Source organism: Dasypus novemcinctus, chromosome 25 (genome assembly GCF_030445035.2).
Source record: "Dasypus novemcinctus isolate mDasNov1 chromosome 25, mDasNov1.1.hap2, whole genome shotgun sequence".
Taxonomy (NCBI): Eukaryota; Metazoa; Chordata; class Mammalia; order Cingulata; family Dasypodidae; genus Dasypus; species Dasypus novemcinctus.
Genome location: NC_080697.1, coordinates 41,627,329 through 41,651,951, shown reverse-complemented (window position 1 = coordinate 41,651,951; position 24,623 = coordinate 41,627,329). Strand labels below are relative to the sequence as shown.

The 24,623-nt window shown below is 43.5% G+C and overlaps 1 protein-coding gene across 2 annotated transcripts in view; it reads left to right on the top strand.

The window, feature by feature from the left end:
* COLEC11 (collectin subfamily member 11) overlaps window positions 1-24,623 on the top strand; it is a 53,234-nt gene that overhangs the window by 7,037 nt on the left and 21,574 nt on the right. For both annotated transcript variants that reach the window (XM_004480934.4, XM_004480935.4), the window contains exons 2-3: window positions 2,165-2,320; window positions 16,014-16,085. In XM_004480934.4, coding sequence (XP_004480991.2) covers window positions 2,191-2,320; window positions 16,014-16,085 — 202 coding nt within the window. In that variant the 5' untranslated portion in view covers window positions 2,165-2,190. The remainder of the gene's footprint in view (window positions 1-2,164; window positions 2,321-16,013; window positions 16,086-24,623) is intronic.

Here is a 24,623-nt window from a genome sequence, read left to right as displayed (position 1 = left end):
CCATTTAAGGAAGAAAACCCCAATAAACCCCCAAACCCAAAGCTGGTACTAAACCTGCAAAGCCCCACGTGTGGTGGCCCTTGGTTGCCTCTCTTACCACAGCTTTTGCCTCAGTCCTTTGTTTCTTCAGCTGCTACCACACTAGCCTGCTTCTCTGCCTCAGACTTTCCAGGTGTATGCCAATCACCAGTTGGGCTTTTATACCCAATGTTTCCTTTCCCTGAAATTTTCCTTCTTTCAATGCTCTTCCCTTGGATTGCCTCCTCACCGACCTCATTAGTGAAGAGTTCCCTAGATGACTCTAGAATAGCAACACCCTGCCCTCTGCATCACCAGCTCTCATTACCACCTGTCACTCTATATCTTGTTTGTTTGCCTCTTCCGACTGGAATATATACTTAATGATATCAGGTATTTTGTTTTGTTTATGTCCAGAAGAGTGCCTAGCATTTAGAAGGCATCTCTACATGTGGTTGAATGAATGAATGAATGAATGAATGAATGAATGAAATGACTCCAGGGAGGATCCTTCCATTTTTCGATTGATAGATGTTAATACTTTTAAGGGACCATGATACTCTACAATGAACATTTCCTTTTTGTTGCTTGGTCCCATGGCCCAGATTTAGCTTTTATCTTTTTTTGCTATGCTCCAGGGATTCCGTTAGCTCTCTTCTCTTCTCTCCCCTCATTTCCCTTTTCTTGGATTTCCTTTTGCCTTTTCCTTCATGTATGGTAGTATCCTTTTTTATTTTCAAAGTTGTAATGCCAACCACGATAAATAAACAAAGGAGGCAACAAACATTCCCTCCCCTCCTGGGAAAGTCACAGAAATGATGAAGCCGATTTGTTCCAATTTAGAACTCTCTCTGAGATGGGCAAGTAGTGGCTTGAAGGAGTTTGCTCCCCAGTTCCCCTACTTCTGAGGGTGGGGAATCCCTCTTTCCCTTACTGCTCTCGTTTTGCCTTTCTCTTCAAGATGTGTCTGCCGCCAAGCCACAGGTGCCCTTCGTCTCCAGGGGCTGCGCTCTAATCTCTGACACCTGCTGTCCTGGGTGACACCAGTAGGCTGGGCCTTACCAGCCCAGGAATGACTCCCTTTAGCCATTTGCATGCAGACATAGAATCATTGGTTCTTTGTCTATGAATTAAATAAATATCTAGCTCCCATTTTGTGCCTTCTGGAAATTTTCTTGACCACCCTCCAATCTCCTTCCTCTTTCCCACCCCAGCTCTGTATTAGGCTTACTTCTGTGCTCCTAGGTATCCTGTACAGAGTCCTATCTCTTTTCACATGTGTTGGAATTCTCTGTACTAAAAATTAGAAGTAGGCTCTTTGAGGACAGGCATCGTTGTTTTGTTCCCTGATGTATCCCAAATGCCACTCCAGTGCCTGGCTCACAATAGGCATTCAACAGGGAAGCAGATGTGGCTCAAGCAATTGGGCTTCCGCTTACCCACATAGGAGGTCCCTGGTTTGGTACCCGGGGCCTCCTGGAGAAGGTGAGCTGGTGCGGTGGGCAGGTGTGACAAGCTGATGCAACAAGGTGATGCAACAAAAGAGACACAGAGAGGAAAGACAATGAGAGACACAACAAACCAGAGAGCTGAGGTGGCTCAGGTGGTTGAGCGCCTCTCTTCCACGTGGGAGGTCCCGGGTTCGGTTCCTCGTACCTCCTAAAGAGAAGATGAGGAGACACAGAGAGCACACAGCAAAATGGACACAGAGAGCAGACAGCAACCTCAAACAATGAGCGGGGGTGGATACTAAAATCTTTAAAAAAAAAAAAGACATTCAATAAATGTTTGTTGAGCAAAAGCTGGAATTGCATTTTCCTAAATGCCCTGTGCCTTACACAGGATCTGGCAATGGAAATGTTTATTACTAGACACAAGGAGTGGGTGAGTGGAGGAACAAATGCCTGGCATTGTAAAAGTTACCCTCCCAAAAGGGTCTATAGCGCTTAGCCTGGGGAGGGGGGAGGCGGGAGTCAGTCCTTGTGGAGAAGCTGAGCAACAGTGGGAGGCCCTGCACCCTGGGGCTCCGGCCAGACCTGACCCCCCCAGGAGGCTGAACCTCGAGCGGGCCTGCAGGCCCTGCACACTGTCAGGCGCGCTTCCGTTTTCGGAATTCCCGTCACTGTTTATTCCTTCTCTTCTTTAGGAGTACATGACCTGCAAGTGCTCATTATGAAGCACGATCTGGCTCTGCTGGGCACCCTAATTGGCCTCGCCTTCCTGTCCCTGCCGAGAGCTGCGTGTCCTCAGCAGACCGCAGAGGAGGCCTGCTCCGTGCAGATTCTCGTCCCAGGCCTTAAAGGTAACTCGCGCTCCCTTCCCCGGGCTCTGAGCCAGGCGGCTTTCTGGAGCCTTCCTTGGCAGCGGGGCCTCCACGAGCCGAGGCCAGGCTGCAGGAAGCGCCTTTGCTGAAGGTGTGTGGCCTCTGCGGGAAACAGAGCCCTTGCCCCTGGTCTCGGGGGTCCAGGAGGCCCCGGCAGGCCTGGCTCCAATTCCTACTCCCAGTGGCTGCGATACAGGCCAGTGTCCTGCAGCCAAGGTTCGAATTCCAGCTCTGTGATGAACTGTGACCTCGCACAAACCTCCCCACCTCTTAAGCCTCAGTTTCCCCATCTGTAAGACCAAGGGGTTGGACTAAAGGTCCAAACTTTCTTCAGCTATGGAATTCTGAAATTCTGAAGGTAGCAGTTTATTTATAAATTTATAAATGTGCAGGCATACGTTATTGCATGTAACCCTCCTAGTCATGAGATTATCTCATTTAACCCCATTTTACAAATGAGGAACTTTGAAGTTCCAAGAAATCTGGCAATTTGCCGAAGGTCACACAGCTCTGAAGCCTGTGTACCTTCTACACTGGTTCCTAAGAGTCCTTTATTCTTTCCTTTTATTTTTTAAATGAAAAAAATTGCTTGTTATTTTGTCTACAACTTATTTCCAGGTGGGGGTAGTTGTGCAGATATTGGTATAAACAACAACATATACAAAAAGCTCCTGGGGCCACAGTGCCTAAAAGTATCTTTGTTTAAGAAAACCAAGTTTCTATGAAGCATAGGCAAGAGATTCCAAAACCTACTGATTCCTACGCAGGCCCAGTGCAAAATAGAATTGCAGGGCCCTTAGTCAGAAATCTATGCAGAATTTCACAGCGGCAACGGTGGAGCTTTGAAGCCAGCGTGGGGCTCCTCTGAGAGTGGGACCCGGTGTGACTCTCCGTGAGGAGCAGCCCTGGGCCTAAGCACTGGCCTGTGTAAGGTCGTGAACCCCCGATCTTCACGTAGAGACATTTAAGTGATCCCTGGAGGAGCTGAAGGGTGGCATGTGTTTACTATCTGTGTTCCCAAATTCAGTTTGCCTCCTGCCCATCCCGACATGGGCCGCTTGGCCCGTGTTGACCCCTATGAGCCTAGACTCTGCCAAATGGTGTCTTTGGAGAAAAGGATGAAGGCCCTTTTTGCTTTTTTTTTTTTGAAATGATTTCAAGATTGCAAAAAAGTCACAAGAATGGTTCAAAGGGCTCCTATACAGGAGATCCCATTTATGTTTCACCAATTGTCCCGACAATACCCTTCATAGCAAAATGAATCTACACGGCATTACGGGATGTCTTCAGGTGTCATTTCTCTTCAGACTCTTTCAATCCAGAACAGCTCTTCAGTCCTTCCTTGACTTTTTTTTTTTTAAGATTTATTTATTTATTTATTTCTCTCCCCTTACCCCCCCCAATCCTGGTTGTCTGTTCTCTGTGTCTATTTGCTGCGTCTTCTTTGTCTGCTTCTGTTGTCAGCGGCATGGGAATCTGTTTCTTTTTGTTGCATCATCTTGTTGTGTCAGCTCTCATGTATCCGGCGCCATTCCTGGGCAGGCTGCACTTTATTTCGCGCTGGGTGGCTCTCCTTACGGGGCGTACTTCTTGTGCGTGGGGCTCCCCTACGCGGGGGGCACCCCTGTGTGGCAGGACACTTCTTGCGCACATCAGCACTGCGCATGGGCCAGCTCCACACGGGTCAAGGAGGCCCGGGGTTTGAACCACGGACCTCCCAGGTGGTAGACGGACGCCCTAACCACTGGGCCAAGTCCGCTGCCCTTCCTTGACTTTTGTGACTATCCCATTCTTAACCTTAATGAGCAATTATCTTGTAGATGTTTCTCGGTTTACAATTGTCTGATGTTTCCTCATAATTAGATCCAGGGGAGCTGCAGGCTGTTTTTTATCGAAACTGGAGAAAAGTGGATTCTCATGTTTAGGAACTGTCAAACCCACGATCAAAACAACCACCACAAAAACACTCCAGTTATCTCCTTGCTGCACAAAATAAAGAGATTAGACCTCTTGCAGGCCATGGAGACGATAATTGCATCCAGCTGAGGCTGGACAAGTTCAGTGACCTCAAGCAAATGCAAGGACAGAGGGTGAGACCGTGTCTGGCAGTGATTTCCCTCTTAGGTGATGATCAGGGCAGGAAGCATTCGGATTGGAAAACCAGAAAATTCTGCTATTACCAGGAAATTCTCTAAGAAGATGACTACATTTGGGAAGGTTCTTTTCTTTTGGCTGGTTTTACCCTGCTCTGTTTAGTATGTGCCACCTGCTCAGAAGTTTTGGTGAAAGAATATTTTGGCCCTTGACTTGTAGTAGTAGTATTCAGAACATTTAAAGGTGTAGACAAGTGTGGGTTCGTGAGTAGAACCCTCATTTTAAAAGTTGAAAATGTGTCAGTGGGAGATTCTGCTTTTCTGCTGTGGACGTCGCTTCTCCTGTTTGGACTTGAATGTACTCTCTGGAGCTTCTGAACATTCTCCTCTATGTCAGACATTCAAGAGTAGGTGACTCTTAGTGGGTGTAGCTCAGTGATTGAGCACCTGCTTCTCATGTACGAGGTCCTGGGTTCAACCTCTAGTATCTCCTATAAAAAAAAAGTGGGTGACTCTAAAGTGTATATGGCCCATACACAGTGATGGGAGAAATGGGAATGGGTGATAGGCCTCATTGCATAGGTTTTTTTTTTTTGTCTTTTCTGCTAGTGAAAGTCCTTTCTAGATGCTTTTCAGAGATTGTGGGTGTGAGGAACATTTCCAACCACCCATACTGTCCTGGGTCACATGGATGCTATTGTAATTTCACATATTTGTAAGCTTCTTCCACCTACGAAGGTGCAGGCAGTGGAAAGAATGCAGGCTTTAAAATACAAAATACAAAACTGTTTATGAGCTATATGATTGTGAACAAATTACCTAACCTCCTTAGCTCATTTCTTCATTGATGAAATTGGGAAAATAATACCAACCTCACAGGATTTCGTGCAGATTAAATTATGGTAACGTTTCTAGAGCATATGACCTGTGTTATGACATATTATCAGTGCTCAAAACATGTTAGCAGATTAATGCAAGTTGTGTGTTTGCTTCTAAAAGCAGACAACTCCTGATTCTAAAACCAGATCTCTGATAGCCAGGGAAACATACTAAATGAGAAGATTTAAAAAAAAGAATGGTTTAAATATGTATTTATTATTACAGAAAGATGCAGTATATTCTAAAGATAAGACAGTGGAATTCAAAGTTAAATAGTTCATTCTGAATTTCATTTAAAACCTACAAATAGAGAAATATATTGAAAATTTAGCAGGAAATAATCTAAAATATTAACAACAGTGGTTATCTCTGAGTTTAGAATTATGGGTGTTTAAAAGTAGGGCGCAGATGTGGCTCAAGCAGTTGGGCACCGTCCTCCCACATGGGAGGTCCCAGGTTCAGTTCCTGGTGCCTCCTAAAGAAGACAAATAAACAATGAGCAGACATGGAGCAGACAATGAGCAAAAACAACAAACAGATACTGAGCAAGACAACAAGCAAACAACGAGCAGACCGTGAATAAAAACAAAAATGAGCAGGGAGTGGATGTGGCTCAAGCAGATGGGCACCTGCCTCCCTCATGGGAGGTCCCAGGTTTGGTTTCTGGTGCCTTCTAAAGAAGAAATGAGCAGACACTGAGCAAAGAAGTGTTCATGGGGTGACAATCTGCATTTTCTATAATTTAGCTGTACTAACAATTTAAAAATAAAATTAAAGCAGCATTTCAAATCTCTCTGGGTTGGTAAGCACATCCTGAGGGCACTTCTGAGCCTGATACGTTTCAAAATATGAGTTAGTCATTGTTTCTGCCAAATTCAAAGTTAAAACTTTGTTCCACTTTTCAGACCTTTGCAGAAGCCTGAATGTAGAGGCTTCTGAGCTAGCCGTCTTTGGATGAGGCAACCAATTAATTTTTCTTCTCTCTTTGTGGTATGGCACAACTCAAGGGCCCAGCTGTGTCTGGCCTTATCAGTGCTTTATTAACATTTTAAACATAATATTTTAATTAGTGATGAATTCTTAAAATTGCTAGGCTAGCCAATTGACCACAGAGCTGTTTTATATTCTTTTTTGTTTTTTTTTAGGAGGTACCAGGGATTGAACCCAGGACCTCGTATATGGGAAGCAGGTGCTCAACCACTGAGCTACATCCGCTCCCCAATAAGAGTTGGTTTTTCATTTGTTTGTTTTTAGGAGGTACTGGAATCAAACCTGGGACCTTGTATGTGGGAAGCAGGTGCTCAACCACTAGCTACATTGCTCCCTTGATATTATTCTCAGTTATTCCTTTCACACAGATTTATTGAGCATCTACAATGAGCAAGACATGATGTAGGTTCTTTAGAGGGTCCAAACAATCAGACGTGGATCCTGCTTTTCAAGGGCTTACTGCATAGCAGGCAAAAGAAGACAAGCAAAAGTATGTGATGAAACTGCGGAGCAGGTGTAGCTCAGTGGTTGAGTGCCTGCTTCCCATGTCCAAGGTCCCTGGTTCAATCCCCAGTACCTCCTCAAAAAAAAAAAAAAAAAAAGAAGTAATGATAAACTGTGTGGAATGTTTTAAGGGCTGTGGGCAAGAAACATTGTTTCATAAGACAGACCCTAGACTGGCAATATTAAAGGGACAGTTTTGGTAGAGAAACTTCTTCATGTGGGGACAACATGAGTTCCTTTTTCTGTCATAGTGGTATGCTGATTAAAAATAGTCACCTGGGAAGCGGACTTGGCCCAGTGGTTAGGGCGTCCGTCTACCACATGGGAGGTCCGTGGTTCAAACCCCAGGCCTCCTTGACCCGTGTGGAGCTGGCCCATGCGCAGTGCTGATGCGCACAAGGAGTGCCCTGCCAGGGTGTCCCCCATGTAGGGGAGCCCCACGCGCAAGGAATGTGCCCCATAAGGAGAGCCGCCCAGCACGAAAGAAAGTGCAGCCTGCCCAGGAATGATGCTGCACACACAGAGAGCTGACACAACAAGATGACGCAACAAAAAGAAACACAGATTCCTGTGCCACTGACAACAACAGAAGCGGACAGAGAAGACGCAGCGGATGGACACAGAGAACAGACAACCAGGGGGGAGGGGAGAGAAATAAATAAAAAAATAAATCTTTAAAAAAAAAAAAAAAAAGAACCTCCAAGGGCCAGCCCAGGCTGCTAGGACTAAATATGCCACTTCCTGTTTCCCGGATGACCTCCAAGTTAGTCTTACAGGGAAGGTAGCACATGGTCTGCAAGTACAGCATCTAGGTCTCCTTTGCCCTTCAGAGCATGATACTTTTTCTACTGAACGCACACTTGACTTTAGGGTCTTTCTCAACGCAATACTTCAGGCAGCCATTATCAACTGACTGGTGTTGGTACTTGAGATGAAATTTATTTGCAGTTACAGATCTAATAATAATTATCTTTTAACTTGGAGAGAGTAAAAAACTCATTTTCATGGCAAAAAAAAGGCTTTCCTTTATGGCTAAAAAATGGTTGTAGGCTGAGAAACATTAGCAAGCATGTTTAAACTGCTTTGCAGATTTTAGTAACAGCTTGAGTTTGGGGGTTTGTTTTTTTTCCTAACTGGAATGGAGTTTTTGTTTTTTTCTTAGGAGGTATGGGAAATCGAACCCAGAACCTCATACATGGGAAGCAGGCGCTCAACCACTTGAGCTATAGCCACTCCCCAGGGCATAGTGATTTTTATAGTTTTTTTTGAAATTAATTTAAAAATCATTAATTGTAATCCCTTAAAACAAGGATGAGAAAGCCAGTAATGTGATTGAATAACATATACATTCTAGGGATTTAGATGATCTGAAACATGATGTGATTGTCTGAGCCTCTTTCCTTGTCTATCAAATGAGCCAGTTGGACCAAGATCTCTTTCTGGTCATCGTTTCAGTGTTCCGTGGTACTGTGGCGTTTCACCCAGGCTGCTAAGTACAGATGAAGTGTGCTCACGGTCTTGGTTCAATTTTAGAAGCCGATGGAACAATAGTTAAAGAACTGTCCAAGGCCCTTCCTTGACCGGCTCACAAATCTACAAGAGTATCCCAGGTCCTGCATTAAGAAAGCTGACGTGCGCCCTCTTACTTTGGTAAAGAACCTGAAACACAATCTTGCCAAGAGCTTTTTGCTCGTGATTTGCAGGGAGGCAAGCAAGTAGTAAATACTGGCCAGGCTTTCTTAATTTCTTTGAAAGAGGAGAAAAATTTGTTATTAACGATGACTGAAAATGAGCTAGGCGGTTGAAATGTTAGCTTCTCTTGGTAAAGAAATAACTTGTCATTAGAGCTTTATGTAGTCAATTTGTCCTAGATCAATACCTGATAAAGAAAAGGAGGTGGGAAACATGCTATGGTACTCCCTGGGCATGCATTATAAAATGCATGTAATTTTTGAGTGGAGAGTTTTATAGAAATTTTGTACTGGAGTCATTACCAGCAGGGGCACATATATCTTTATGTCCTCTAAGACTAGTGGATAACAAACCTTTCAAACCCTGCCAGTTTATGAACAATACTTGAAAATAGCCTTCATTTTTAAAGAAGCACATAAAGGGTTAGTTTCCAAGGAAGAGTTAAATAGGAAAGAATAGAACTGGGAGCCATAGAAAATCTGTATATTCTTTGGTGCTGCTTCTCCAGAATTAGTGTTTAAAATGACAAATGAGGTCACGTAACTTAAAAAAAATAGCTAATATTTATTGAATTCTTTGTTTCTTTGCTTTATAATTTCTTAATATTAAATTTAATTAATTAATTTTTCCAAATAAACATTCCTCCTTCCCCCATCCTCCTCTAGTAACCTCTAATCTACCTTCTATCTCTGCAAATTTTCTAGTTCTCATCTCTTATATGTGTTAACATACAATATTTGTCCTTATATGCCTTTCTCGTTTCACAGTGCATAATGTTTTAAGGTTCTTCCAGTTTGCAGCATGTCTCATAACTTCATTCTTTCCTATGGCCAAATAATATCCCACTTGTATATGTACCATATTTTTTTAATCCATTAATTTGTTGAGGGACACTTGGTTTGTTTCTGCCTTTTGGCTATTGTGAATAATGCTGCTATAAACATTGATGTACAACTATTTGTCTGAGATCCTGTTTTCACTTTCTTTGGATATATATACCCAGTATTGGAATTGCCGGGTTATATGGTAATTCTATATTTAACTTTTTGAGGAACATCCATATTGTTTTCCACAATTTCTGCACCATTTTGCATTCCTACCAACAATGCACTAGAGTTCCAGTTTCTATGCATCCTTTCAAACACTCATTATTTCCATTTTTAAAATACTAGCCATCTTCGTGGGTGTGAAATACTATCTCATGGTTTTGATCTGCATTTCCCTAATAGCTAATGAAGTTGAACAACTTTTCATATGCTTGTTGATGATTTGTATCTCTTTGGAGAAATGTCTGTTCAAGTTCTTGCCCATTTTTTTTTTAATTGGGATGTTTATCTTTTTGTTGTTGCATTGTAAATGTTCTTTATATATCCTACATATATAAAGAACTTAGCCAATCAATATATGGTTTGTAACTATTTTTTCCCATTGTGTACGTTGTCTTTTATTTTTGTGATAATTTCCTTTGATACAAAAGTTAAAAAAATTATTTTTCTATCTGGTTGCATCATCGTCTTTTTTTTGGTGCATTGCTTTGCCATGTGGGGGCCTTGTGTCTCATCACACAGGTCTGGGACACCTTTTTTCTTTTTTTACCAGGAGGTCATGGGGATTGAACCTGGATCCTCCATATGGTAAATGGGACCTTAATTGCTTGAGCCACAGCCACTTCCCCAAAAGTTTGAAATTTCAATGAAGCCAGATTTGTCTATTTTTTCTTCTGTTGCTTGTGATTTTGTATCATATTTAAGAATCCACTACCAGAACCCAGATCCCAAAGATCTGTCCCTATGCTCTCTTTTAAGAGTTTTAAAGTTTTAGCTCTTAAAAGTTTAGATCTTTGATTCATTTTGAATTGATTTTTGTATAGGTGTGAAATAGGAGTCTAACTTCATTCATTTGCATGTGGATATCCAATTTTCCCAACACCATTTGTTGAAGACAATATTATTTTCCATACTGCATATACTTGGCACTCTGTCAAAAATCAACTGGCCATAGATGTGAAGCTTGGTTTCTGGGACATTCAAATCTGAATCATTGGTCTATTTATCTATCTTTATGCCAGGACCACAAAGCTTTGATTATTGTAGTTTTGTAGACAGAATCTTTGGTGAGAACTATTCTTTTTTAAGGAAAAGATGTATTTATTTATTTCCCCTCCCCTCCGCTCCCCTCCCTCCTCCCCTTTCCCCTCCCTCTCCCCTGCTGTCTTTGCTGTCTGTATCCATTTGTTGTGTCATTTTCTGAATCTGTTTCTCTATTGGTCTTCTCTTATTTTTTCTCCTCTGGGATTCACCAGGATTCGATCCTGGAGACTTCTAATGTGGAGAGAGTTTCCGTGTTAGCTGTGCCACCTTAGTTCCTGGTTTCTGCTGTGCTTCATCTTGACTCTCCCCTTCATCTCTTTTTTGTTGTGTTGTCATCTTGCTGCATGACTCACTATCGCATGCCCTGGCTCACTGTGTGGGCACTTGGTTCACCACACAGGCACGTGGTGCCGCTCACTGCGCAGGCATACTTTTCCTTCTTCTTCTTCACCAGGAGTCCCCAGGGATCGAACCCAGGTCCTCCCATGTGGTAGGTGGAAGCCCTGTCACCTGAGCCACATCTGCTTCCCGAGAACTATTTTAAGTGGATTTCTTATTAGCTGAGAGATAATAAAGCAAGCCCATTTTAAGCCCCACTCTAAAAAATGTTAATGTTTTTTTTAACAACTTATTATTCCTCTTCCCTCTTCCCTCCTCTAGTAAGAAAGATTTGTAGGACACAATTTAATGTTTTGGTGCTGTTTCAAGATCTTTCAGTATTTCAGGATCATTACTATGGGCTTTAAAAATTTTTTAAAAATTAAATCAGATTTGAGCTAGGCATACGGAAGCTGGTAGAGAATGAGCAGATTTAATTATGACAGACTTGTTTCCCTTATTGCTTTCTCTTTTAGTTAATAATAATGTTGGTTAAATTGATTAACCAATCAGTTGATCGATTGGTTGATTTCAATTGATTGTTCTGGTTATTTCATTCTTACTCTAATTAAGGCTTGGATGTTCACGAAGGTATGGTGAAAAGACGAGTTGGAAGGCTGGCATGGAATGAACTTGGGGCAAGGTTCTTAATTCTCTGAGCTGTGCCTTCATCTGTAAAATGGGCACAACACCTGCCTCGTGTGGTAGAGTTGAGGATTAAGTTACGTAAAATAAACTAATGCAGTTTGTAGACACTGGGCTTTTTTTGGAGTTTATAGTCTTTTTCCATTCAAATGTTTAAGTGAAGTATATCATTCATACATGAACATACATGAACAAGTGTATAATCAAGTTGTGAATTTATGAAACAGACATGCATATATACAGGGCTCCCACGCATCAGACCACCACCGACACCCTGCATGGTTGTGAAACATTTGTTACAAACTTTGAGAGAGCATCATGAGAATACCTGCAAATTATCTTAATAAGAGAAGAGCAAGATGTGCTTAGTCTTAATTTTCTGAGTAGTGATTGAGCCCTTGCCATGTGTGAGACCTTCTTTTTGGTGCTCTAGAAGACCCAGAATTGGGTGAGATCTGAACTCACTGTCAAGGAGTGTTCGGTCCCGTAGAAGAAATGAGCCATGGAAAAAGACTGCTGGATATAGGTGGTGATCGTTGCTCTAAGAAAGAAACATTCTTTTCTTCTTTTTTTTTTTCAGGGAGGTCCTGGGGATTGAACCTGGGACCTCGTACATGCAAAGCAGGAGCTCAACCACTGAGTTACACCTGCTCCACACTGTCCTTTTGACTGGACTGTTAAACTAGTATAATGACGAGTCTCCCTGCGTTAGTTCTTCCTCCTCTACACATAAACAGGTTTACATTATTACCCTACATAAAGCCTGCCGATGGCTTCTTGTGGCCTGAAAGAATCCAGTGTGTGCTGTCTGTGCTCCAGCCTCATCTCACCAGCCCTCGCCGTCTCGCTCTGTTCTCAGCTCCAGGACTGCCTTTCAACCCACCAGTCTCCTTCCACTTCATTTTTGCAGCTGTTGTTCCTTTTACTCGGAAGACTCTTCTCCCAGCTTGGCTAAATCCTACTCATTCAGCAGGTCTCTGTTTAAAAGCCACTTCATTAGAAATCACTTTTCTGATTTCCCAGCCTGAATTACACCTCTTTTGTGGAAGTTACTGCTTCATTTTGTTCTTGTATCCAAAGTTGCTAATGATAATTCTCATTCATGTGCATGCGAGCAGTCTTGAAAAAATTTTTTCTCTCTTGAATTCTTGAGTAGCTTATAGAATTTTCTCTTTCTTCTTGATCTTCTGAAATGTCACGCTGATATTTCCGTTGTTTTATTTTTCCCATCTTATATTTCCTGCTTGGCACTCTGTGACCACTTTAATAGTGCGCTTTCAAGCCTTTCCTTAGTACTGGGAAATTCACAGCTATTAAAATTTCACAGCTATTAAGTCTTCAAATGGCTCTTCTCTCTTTCTGGAATTCCTGTAAGTAGGAATTTATGTTTTCTTTTCCTTCCAACTCTCAACTTATAAATTAAAAACAAAACTAAACTAAACTTCCCAGTCCTTATCTCTTTGTGCTGCACTGTGAAAAATTCCTTTTCACAATCTTTTGCCTCATTATTAGCTCATCATCATTATTCAGCCTGCCCTGTTGAGTAATTTATTTCAAAAATGAATTTCTTTCATTACCTTTTATTCTTGTTCATAGATGCAATATTCACTTCTATCTTTATGAAGATATTAAGCATACTTATTTCAGAATTATATTTTGGTTGTCCCATTAGTTCTATTTTCACTGTTGTTATTTCTCTTTCATGATGCTGGAGCTCCTCAAATGTCTGCTGGTTCTAGATGGTGAGCTATCTTGTAAACTCCTATTTCTTTCTAGGCTGTTAAAGCTTCTCCAAGTATTATTATTGTAATTTTTTTTCCTTTTTAAAAGATGAGAGATAGTTTGAAAACTATTCAGAGTTTCAAGATCCTCACTGGATGTATGCTAAGCTCATGTCAGCCTCACTGGAGCAGACCACAAGTTCTTCACCTGGTATAGTGGGTGACATGGTGACATGTTTTCTAGTTTTTGGTCACACTAGCTTTGTTTATTTAAGTTTAAGTTGAAAGTTGAATTCCCCCTCCTTTAAGACAGATGATCAGATTTGGGAATTTCCTTGGGGAATTTGTAATCTCAGGTTAGCCTGACACCAATTCAAGGAGTACATGGAGAATTATGGGGCATTAAAACTTACTTGAATGTTGGTCTGCATGGTACATAGTAGGGAAGGTAAATTTGCTACAAATCAACATCTAGACACATATGCTTTCTCTGCAGCTACTTATAGAAGGAATAGTAGAACAGGTAAGGTGATAAGGCAATATAAAAGTGACTGCGATGTACAACACAGTTATAGTCAACTCAGAAAAGAGCGACCCAGTGGAAAGAATCAGAAAAAGGTCCCTAGAGAGAGTCGGTCAGGTGGTGAAATCTGGACAGGTGAGCTGATTAAGGGAGAACAGTGTACGAAAGGGCCTGGGAGTTTAGGGTACAGATCATATTGTGGAGGATCTTAAAAACTGCGCATTATTTATAATTAAATTTAGCTGATTGATGATTTTCAATGCCTTTTGAGTGGAGGAATGACATCCTCCAATACGTGTTTCAGGAAAGTCATTTTGGCATGGGTAAAAAATGGGAAGAGATGGGAGATGGAAAGATGGACGATGTCCCCTCCAGGCTCTTCTGTGATCCCGTACCCTGTGCTCCTACCACATTTTGTCCATTCCTCTGTATCACTTACTACAGGGCAAATTCAACTATTTATTTACGTATCTGTCTCCTGGACTGAGCAATTTGAATTCTGGTACGATGTCCCATCCATCTTTAAGCCTCCAAAAAAATGGACAAGCAAGAAAAACTGAGGGCTAACCTGGGCTGATAGGAAAATCAATAGCAGAGGAAGCGTGGGAACTTACAGGGAGAGATTTTATAGGGCTTGCCAGATGATTGCATTTATTGGATAAGGGAGACAGAATAATCCAAGATTACTACAAGGCTTGGGTTTGGAATATGGAAGAATCAATGGATCAAAAACAGAAATTAGAAAGCCAACAGAAGAGACTGTTTTCTGGGGGAAAAGCCTTTAGTCGATTTTGGAAATGCTGTGGGTAGGGGTATCTGAGAAGACTCAATACATAGTTCATTTTTCCATTTCTGTCAAAAACAGATTATGAGAGAAAGCGAAGACTAGTAGATGGGTGCCAAAATACAACAAGTTTGAGTGATAAAGCCTGGGTGGGAGAACATAGCTGAATGTACTTGACACTTGACCCTCAGCCTCTCCTGATTGCAGGCAGCTCCCTGTGGGAGACGGGCCCAGATGAGCAGTGCGAGGTGTGTCTTTGTGAGCAGGCTCACGCTGGAGAGGAAAGCAAGTAATGCTGAGATACATGCAAAGTTTATTCTTCCCAAGTATATCAACCAGATAAAGGGCAGAGAGAGGCCAGGAGTTACAGTAATTGCATATGGAATTCCTTCCTATGGAAGGAAACTCCAAGACTCTTTTTTTCTCTTTTTTTTAGGAGGCACTGGGGATTGAACCCAGGGCCTCGTACATGGGAAGCAGGTGCTTAACCACTTGAGCTATCTCTACTATGCAAGACACTCCCCCACTCCCCGCTCCCTGTCCCACCGAGATGGCACCCTTGTTTGTTTGCTTGTTGTTTTTGCTCATTGTCTGCTTGTTTTTCTTTAGGAGGCACTGGGAACTGATTCTGGGACCTCCCATGTGGGAGGCAGGTGCTCAACTGCTTGAGCCACATCCACTCCCTGCTTGTTACTTTTTGCTCATTGCTTGCTCATTGTTTTGTTCATTGTTTTTTTTTTTTGCTCCTTGTCAGCTTGTTGTTTTTGCTCTATGTCTGCTTGTTGTCTGCTCATTGTTTGTCTTCTTTAGGAGACACCGGGAACTGAACCTGGGACCTTCCAAGTGGGAAATACAGGTGCTCAACCACTTGAGCTACATTTGCTTCTGATACTTTCTTAACAGTAAGATTAAGGTAGCAACGGAGAAGCAGCAGAAACAGTTAGGTTGGATCTTGAGAGCATTTTGTGCTAGAGGGTAGACCTGGAGCCAGCAGAGGGTGATAACTGAAGAGAGAGACAAACAAATTCCCTGAGGGAGAAGGTAGGATAAGAAAAGGAAGAGCCCAGAGAACAGAACTTGTGACTCACCTGTATTAGTTGGGTGCGGAGAAACAGAGGAACTTTTGGTGGAGACTCTGAGAACCCTCATTGGTGGTGTCAGAGGCCCAGGGAGGAGGATGTCAGAGAAGACGCGTGTCAGCACCCAGAGAGAGGAGAGGAGAAGGCCAGGAGTCTTGGTCGGTGGCACGGACAAGATTAGAACCCAGGGTTTTGCTGCTGCTTCTCGTTTCTATTTCTCCACATATCACACCAGAATCCTGGAGATTGTGCTTGCCAGAACTAGTTCCTAAATGTATGTGGCTTCTTTCACAGGGGATGCTGGAGAAAAGGGAGAGAAAGGTGCACCAGGACGGCCTGGAAGAGTTGGCCCCACAGGAGAAAAAGGTACATGCCAAGGGGCTGGCCCATCTTACCCACCCAGAACTTTGCAAACCAACGCACACCTGCAAGATTAGTAAGGAAGAGAAGAGCGGGGGGCGATTTGAGAGCGGACGTGGTTCCTGCCTTGTGAGGGCTTGGGTTTCTCTGTAGACCTCGGAATGGCAGATGGGGGAGTGGGCTGAGCATTGCTGATGAAGCAGGGAGGGGAGCACGAGCTTTATCCTGGGCTCCTTAGGACGTCTGCAGTGAGTCCAGGAAAGGAATTGTGCTCTTGGAGGTAGTACTTGGTGGCTGAGTGTGGGGAAACTGGGGCCAGTTCCAGCCGGGCCACTCACCACCTGGGCCACCTCAAGCAGATTGCCCGTCTACACTTCATCTGCAAATTAGGAAGCAATGTTGAGGATTGTTCATGAGCATTAAATGAGATAAATTCTGCCTTATTTAGCACCAATAGGTGCTAAATAAATTTTAGCTCTTATCTACTGTATTTACATAATTAGTATAAATATGAAGGTGGTGTGGCAAAGGAGAAAGAGCATAGAGTTGGGTGAGGCATGCCTGGGTTTAAGCAGTGGCTCTTCCATTTAAAAGCTAATGGACCCTAACCACTTTGAATCTGTTTATTTATTAGTAAAATAGTATAATTCTACCTGCCTCATGGGATTGTGCTGGGGCTTAAAGGAAATGGAAATCATATACATAAAGTATCTATACAGTAAATAGAAATATTCGATTAATAGTAATTATTAGCATTACTATGTACTTATTTTCACTACTTTATAATTTTTTTGTCAACTTATTAATATTGTCTGTGAAATATATTTTTTTCAACATTCGCACATAATTCTATCAGGGTATATATTACAATTTATCTAGCCAAATCTCTAACCAATCTTTTAACATTGTATAATTGTTTCCAGTTTTTAAATTATAACTACACATGTAAAGGTCACTGCATGTGTATTTTTAAGCCCATGCACTGATTTTTTTTTTTTTTTTACTTTTCTGATGTATAATTTACGTACATTATCGTTTTAAAATGGGCAATAATTTTGATATTATACACCAGTGAAACTCAGGCCACAATCAAGACCCAGAATGTGTCTTATCACTACCAAAATTTCCTTGTGTCCCTTTGCAATCCATTCCTCTGTTGACCCCAGGCACTGATTTTATTTCTTATTTTTTCCTTTACTTATAAAAAGTAAACAAATACATAATATTTATTTGCATAGTTGAAAGTTTAAAAAGAACAACAGCAAAAATATACATAGATGAAGTCTCCTGACTGACCTTCCGCCTTCCGGTTGCCCTCCCTGCAGACTCCCACTGCCAGATTTTTACTTACCTTTAGAGAATTGGCAAGCACAATTGGCAGCCTCTCTGTTTTCCATGCATTTGCACACGTGGCTGCCTCTACATCAGCCTGTATTTCTCTTGTCCTTTCTCGCCAGGATGCCCGCTGTCTCCAGACTTTACAAATCCCACTCATCCTCAAAGGCCTGCTCTGTTTATATCAAGCCAGCTCTGATTTCCAGTTAGCAGTGTATCATTTTATTCAATAACTATGGATCGAGTACCTGCTACGTGCCACCTTCTCTTCCAGTTGCTAGGGTTATAACAGGAAAGAGAACAGACATACCCCATGGAGCCTAAATTCTAAGTGGATGGACAAACAATGAACAGATATATAGTATGTTGGGTGGTGTCAGTGCTATGGAGAACGATAACGTGGGATAAGGGCAATAGGGATTGGTGGTGTAGGTGAAGAGTTTATTTATATAGGATTGTTAGGGACAGTCTCAGCAACAAGGGTACATTTGAACAGAGCTGGGAGAAGGTGAAGGAGCAGAGAGATTCTTCTGGAAGGGGAACTTCCCAAGCAGAGGGAACCTCAAGTGTGAAGTCCCCGGGCTAGAGGGCATTTGGTCTGTTCTTTTCCTTTCTTTTATTGTGTAGATCTCTTATTTTTATATTAGACTGAAATTTTCTTTTACTATTCCTTGCAGTTAGTCAGCAAATGAATGTGTTACTTGATGGTGGTATCTGATGCTCTTTTCTTAGAAGTGCATATTTTAAAATTTATTTTATTTTATTTTATTTTTATAAGTGCATATCTTATCTCCCTAATTAGATGGTAAACTTCTTGAGGGCAGGAATTGGGGATTCTGCTCATTGTGATCCTGCACAGCACATGGCTCAAGGTCTGTTACCTAGTGAATGTTCCTAATTATTTGATCCATGTATTTACAGAGCACCATAAAGCATGCATTGACAACTAGCTGCAAATTATTCCCGTGGTCTGGGTTTAAGCCTGACAGTCTCTTTCCATCATGTGCACAACGAGAGGATCCACAAACAAACATGGAATGCTGACTCAGTGCTCCAAGCTTTCTCTATTAAGACCTCAGAAAATCTCCTTCTGCTCCCTCCCTCCCTCTCCTTCTATCTCTCCTTCCCTTCCTGTCCTCCCCTCTTTCTCCCCCCCCTCCCCCCCACTGTGACCTGGCAAGTTACCTACACTTGTTTACACCAGGAGAGGAAGTCTGGGAGGATTTTGGCAAGGGCTTTAAAATGCCTTGAATCCTTTGTAACCAGTGGATGCTGGATAAATATTAACTTGAGTTGAAGAGGAAACTCCACAGCATTTGAATGAAGGATTCTCTGTTAATAGAGCTGTGCTCTGCTTTGGGGAGGAGGGGGAAGAACTTTTGAGAGGAGGCTCCAATGGGAATGCTCAGATAGGGAAGCAAAAAATGACTCAGAAAGAGAGCGGTAGGGAAGGAGGAAGGAAGAGAGAGAGAGGAGGAGTGAGAGGAAAGAGAGAGACGCTAACTGTGGGCTCCCAGGCGGCCGTGAGGGCTTCAGGTCCTGAGACCATGCCCACCCTCCCTGAGAGAAGGGTCTTTTTGACAGACTGGTGTAGGGACTCGCCTCTACAGAGACGAGGCTGTGCTGTGAAGGACGGCTGTGGAGTGTGGGCGTCCTGGACTGGGCCTTGACTGAGGCCTGCATGCCAAGGTTTTTTTGGGGTGAAGGGGTGCGTGGTTGCAGAAGGCCGAGAGTGCTTGGCGTGACCTTCGAGGCCTCTGTTCTGGAAGGTCGGGTGCAGGGGTGGGCAAGCATGAGCTCCCTGTCGGTCCACCCGAGCCAGGACTTCCGGCTCGCCCAATCACTAGCATGCTTCTGCCTCAGTGCCCTTCCCTGTTTTCTCGGGGTTATCGCTAGTATTTTGCAGCACACTTTACCCTTACAAAAGATGGGCGAGTATGACATACCACGTGGCCATTTTGCCTAATTTCTATTCTAGCATTTTTGATTTTCACCTCAAAATCAAAGTTACTGATTCTGGAGCATGTTGTTCAACGCTGTAAATAGAGATACTGCTACGGAACCAACAGTGGCAAAGCAAATTGGAAATAATAACGGTAAATACCAATCATCGAAACCACTCACAGAAGTTCCCACGAGTCAAAACGGCATCTGGGTCACACTCACGGACCAAAGACGAAGTGGTATGAACGCGTATTATAATTCTCTTTAATTCTCCCGCCAGCTTTGAAATAATGGTGAGCCAACGATGAAGTGTTCAAATCTGAGGACTCAGCCAAGTTTAAGGAGGTTTTACTAATATTTTTGTATTATTTTAAATATGCATAATTCAAGTTTGCGTAAAGTGACTGCTAAGTACCTAGGGAGTCACGGCCTTGGCTGGCACAAGAGGAAGTTTAATTAGGCTTCTGTGTGGTTGCAAAGAGGGGACCCTCCCAGACACTGAGAGGCGTTGTAGGACCGTCAGCTAAGGGCTCTGCTCCCGGCTGGGCCACCGAGGCGCTCGGCTTCCCGCCCTCCTGCCCGTCTCTCGACGTCCCAAGCAGGAAGCAGCTGCCATTCGGGTCAAGGCAGCAGGGACAGTTTTGCAGGACGCACAGGGCCCCGCGAAGAGCTGCGGCTGGTTTATCAGGAGGCGCGCAGGGTGGGGGCGGGCGGGTTGCAGGCCTGCCCCGTACCGGTGGTCGGGTGCGGACCAGGCCTGTCAGCCGCCAAGGGAGGGGAAAGACGGAGGCTGGAGAGCAGCTGCCTGGCAGGGCCTTCCCGGCCCCGGGCGGGCTGTAGGGCCCGAGCCTCCGCCTGGCCGAGGGTGGGCAGGCGCCGGCCGCTGCTGGGCTCTTCAGGGCTTCTGAAGTGTGGGACGTTGCCGCCAGGAGGCTCAGGCAGATGTGGCCTTTGACGTCCCAGGGAGTCAGCTTAGGGGGGTTTAGTGTTCGAGGGTCTAGGTTGGGTCAGTTTTAGAATCTGGGACTGCAGAAGTTATTTAACTTCTGTTGTCAGACAGAGTTGTCAATCTGGGGTGGTTCTGATAGTGTCTTACTTCACCCATCAGTGGAGTAAGTCCAGAAGCTCCTGGCAACCCTGGCGGGGATTCTGTACGTGGTACTTGGTAGAAATGGAACCACGAGACTAGACCTGGAAGGTCCACTCTGGTGTTCACTCCGTAGAGTCCAGGACTCAGGGAGGCTAAGGACTCGCTTGCCCCTGGGCACGCGGCTGCTGGTCCCTGGAGCTGAAGCCACAGCTCTAGACTGCGAAGGTTTGCTGGGAGGAAGAGTCAGGCAGCGGTGGCCGCCTCGTCAGCTGGGGTGGCGGACGGGCCCTGGCTGTTGGAGCCTGATGGATCTGGGCTTGCCTCGTGGCGCCCTTGCCCACCGCCCACGTGACCTTGGGCAAACTGTTTACTCTGAGCCTCAGTGTTTACGTACCTGTAAAACAGGGCAGGATACCTCCCTCCCAGCAATATTGGGAGGGTTCGCTGAGCGGCTGTAGAATATGTAAAATGACTTGGACAAGCAGCTGCTCAATCCATCATAGTTGCTATTACCATTATCTATTTGCCTAGAACCAAATCTACACCAGTGTGTAATTTTGCCTCTGTGCATGTAGAACTCATTAGGGAATTAGCAGGACTTCCTGGAACCTGCCAAACCAGCTGACGTGGTTTTCTGATAATAGTGTCTCTTTCTGACATTTAGCAATCAGTAGTGAGAGTTCTGTTCTGGATTATATCTATTCTCAAGGATGTGAGGTCATAAAGAGAAAATGCAGTATGTTTATGTGTTATGTGATATTTACAGGAGTTCATTGCTGACTTTTATTTCAAACACTGCGATCTGAAATGAATTACCCTACTGAGACCTCCGGACACCCTAGGCTGGAGATCCAGACTCAGGGGGCTTTTCGCCCACCCCACTGCAGCTCAGGGTTCACGTCCTCCTAATGTGCAGCTTGTCTTTTAGGCCAGCTTGATGAGTGGTCCCTGGGACTGTTATAGGAGGGAAACACAACCTTGGCATCACATTGATCTTCCAAAGATTCTCACTGGAATTTCTCCCTCGAGGATGGGGATGGAAGCTCTGCAGGATATCAGAACTCTCCCATCCACTTTCCCCACCCCTTCACCCCCTGCATTCCCTCCTTTTCCCAGAGGCTTTCTAGCTCAGCACCGTGCTGGTGTTTTTTTTTTTTGTTTTTTTTTTTAAAGCTGATTGCATTGCACAGGTGCATTGTTCTCTGTGAGATTATATTCGATTATTGCCACCTGCAGCTTCCAAACAACACTCTGCTCCAGCTGACACTGCAGAGGGAGAAGAACAAAAGCTGCTGCAGAATTAGGGGGCAGGGACTTCCCCGTTCTGGCATCCCAGGAGCCCCCTCAGTCCTGGGCAAAACTGGGATAGTTAACTCAGTTTCCCCTAAAAAGACAATGGGCTCTGTCCTCATATGTGCAAGTGCTTCTTGAAAAGCGGTTGCTGAGGTCCGGGGGCCTGCCTGTGAATGGAAGGAGCAAGGCTTTGGAGTGACTGTCTAGCCTTGCCACTTACAAGCTCTGTGACTGCTCCAAACCACACCTGGAAAATCAAAGTAATGATAATAGGTATCGTTCCCTACCAGTATTTATTTAAGGATGCAGTGAGAGAACACAGGTATAGTACGCCCGACACATAGTAGGTGCTCAGGAAGTTGGAGTTGTTTTCCCTCCTTCTTTCCCTGATTGCTCTGGTTTATCCCATCTGTACCCCCACTCACGCTGAGCTAGAGTGTGTAGCCAGACTTGGCTCCTCATACTCCCAAAGTGATTTTGTTTTTTAAAGGAGGTACTAGGAATTGAACCTGGGATCTCGTACATATGAAACATGTCCTCAACCACTGACCTACACCAGCTTCTCCCAAACAGTGATTCTTCACTGATGGTGCACATGGGAATTATCTGGGGATCTTTTTAAAAATGGTAATTTGCCTTGGAGGATGTTTTGGCTATTTTCCCCAACGGACTGTATGAAGCCAGTTTAAATCCTTAATCATATTTATGCAGCACAGTTTAATAATTTATATTTTTTGTATTTTAGAAATTATTTTAATAGGAATCATTTTTTTCCATGTAAATTTTACCAGGCTCATTGAACAGAGATTTTTTTTTTGTCTACACAAATTTTTTTTAAACCAATTATAACTTTTGCCATTCTGAGTTTTCTTTTATGTCATTATTTCTTCCAGGTTCTATTTCCTGGATAAAATTTTCAGATCTAAATGGTATCAGAGATGATTCTTCCATCAATTTTTAATTAATGACAAAATTTTCCCCATGTAGTTTTATTCATTGCTAGTTTAATTTTGTAATGGTTATTTCTACCAGTTAATATTCTTTATGGAATAGTTAGAAGGCTATTTACTTGTACTCATATTATCTTTTTTGCTAGTTTATAAAAAAAGTATAAGAAATTCTCTTAATATCAAGATTATATAAGGGTTGCTCTATTTCAGAAATTTCTCACCAGCCTCAGATCTCTCTCAATTTTTACCTATCTCAATTTCCCTGTGATGACTCTTTCCTTCAAATGTCTACCTCATGTTCTTGTCTCTTCCTGATTGGGTTCTTTGCGTTCCATCGTGGAATTTCCCGATTACAGGATGCTCTGCTCTGAACTCTGTGCCTTGATGCTGTATCTTGTCCGCTTTCACCGCTATGGCAGTTTGGAACACACAGCCCCTCTCTGGGGAGTGCTGGTTGACCCAGCTATCTGGGTGCCCTAAATACATGTCATTGAACTAGCTTTAAACAGGCTGCAGCTGTGCTAGTTTGATGCCTACTGCACTCTCAACACACTGTAGGGACAGAAGGTCCTTGAGATCAACATCAAGGGGCCAGAATGCCAGGCTTCCCATCAGAAGACATAATTCTAGACTGCCATGGATTTACTGCATTAGAATCTCTGGGGAATGCGGCCTGGACACTTAGAAAAAACACTCAAGTTCTGCTATGGACAGAATACTGAGCAATAGAATTACCACTCTAAAACTATCCCTCAAGCCCAATCCTTGCTCAGTTTTGATTAGATTATCATATATAATCAGGTGATGCTTTCCCTCTAACTCCTCTTTGGTTATAGGCACATGATCCTTGGCCACTAGGCAGTGAATTCTTCTGATTCATTTTTTTTTTAAAAAGAGATATCAGGGTTGAACCCAGGACCTCATACATGTGAAGCAGGCACTCAACCATTGAGCTACACCTGCTCCACTTCTAATCCTTTTTTTTTTCATTTAAAAAATGTATTGAATTATGTCACTCATACATAAACATACACAAACAATAACTGTATAGTAAAAGTTGTGAGTTTACTCTAATCCTTTTTGATACTGAGCTCATCTTGCCATGACGCCAATCACTTAGCTCATAATAGTGGCTCTTGAGGGTTCCCACAGAGCCTTGCTCCAGCCTTTTGGTTTTATCTTATCTAACAGCTGCAAAAATGATCATTATTTATTGTTAGGCTTTGCCTTCAATGTCTTTCAACTTTACTTTTATGTTTAGGCCTCTATGGCCTTGAGTTTTTGTGAGTTCTGGTAACTTCCAATGTGCCTCCTCAGTCCTTCTGGCACATTCTCTGGACTATCCCCTACCCTCCTTTCTTTTCACCACTGGCAGGGGTAGATCCTTTCTTCTGATGTCTTTCAACCATTTTAATAAATGCCCTAGATCAGGGCTTCCTTCCTTTTTGTGAGAAGGACATACTTTTTAACTTTTCTAGAGATCATTGTTCAAAAGTTAGGACTCTGCAAGTGACAAAGACCCAGTTCAAACCAACTCAAGCAGGAGTAAACTTACTGGCTCAAGTAACTGAAAAAATCCAATGGTCAGAATGGATCCATGGTCTCTGATCGTGGCTCCACCTCTTTTCACATGTTGGACCAACTCACTTAGGGGGTGAGCAACAGGGCCAGCAGGAGCCGATGGTGCAAACCCTATCTGCATGGCAGCTCCAGTGGAAGGGCGCATCTTCTCTCATCGCTTCTGTGCTTATCTAGGCTGCGCTCACAGGTGGACTGTGGGGTGAGGGTCAACCCCACCCCAACCACAGGGAGCAGGAAGAAAGGGAGAGTTACAGATGCTTACACACTCTGACCAAGAGCGTTGGCACACCTGAGTGTGCGATGGAGCCTCAGCCACCCTTGTGGGGCAGCGTTGTGGAGAGGTGGCCTGGT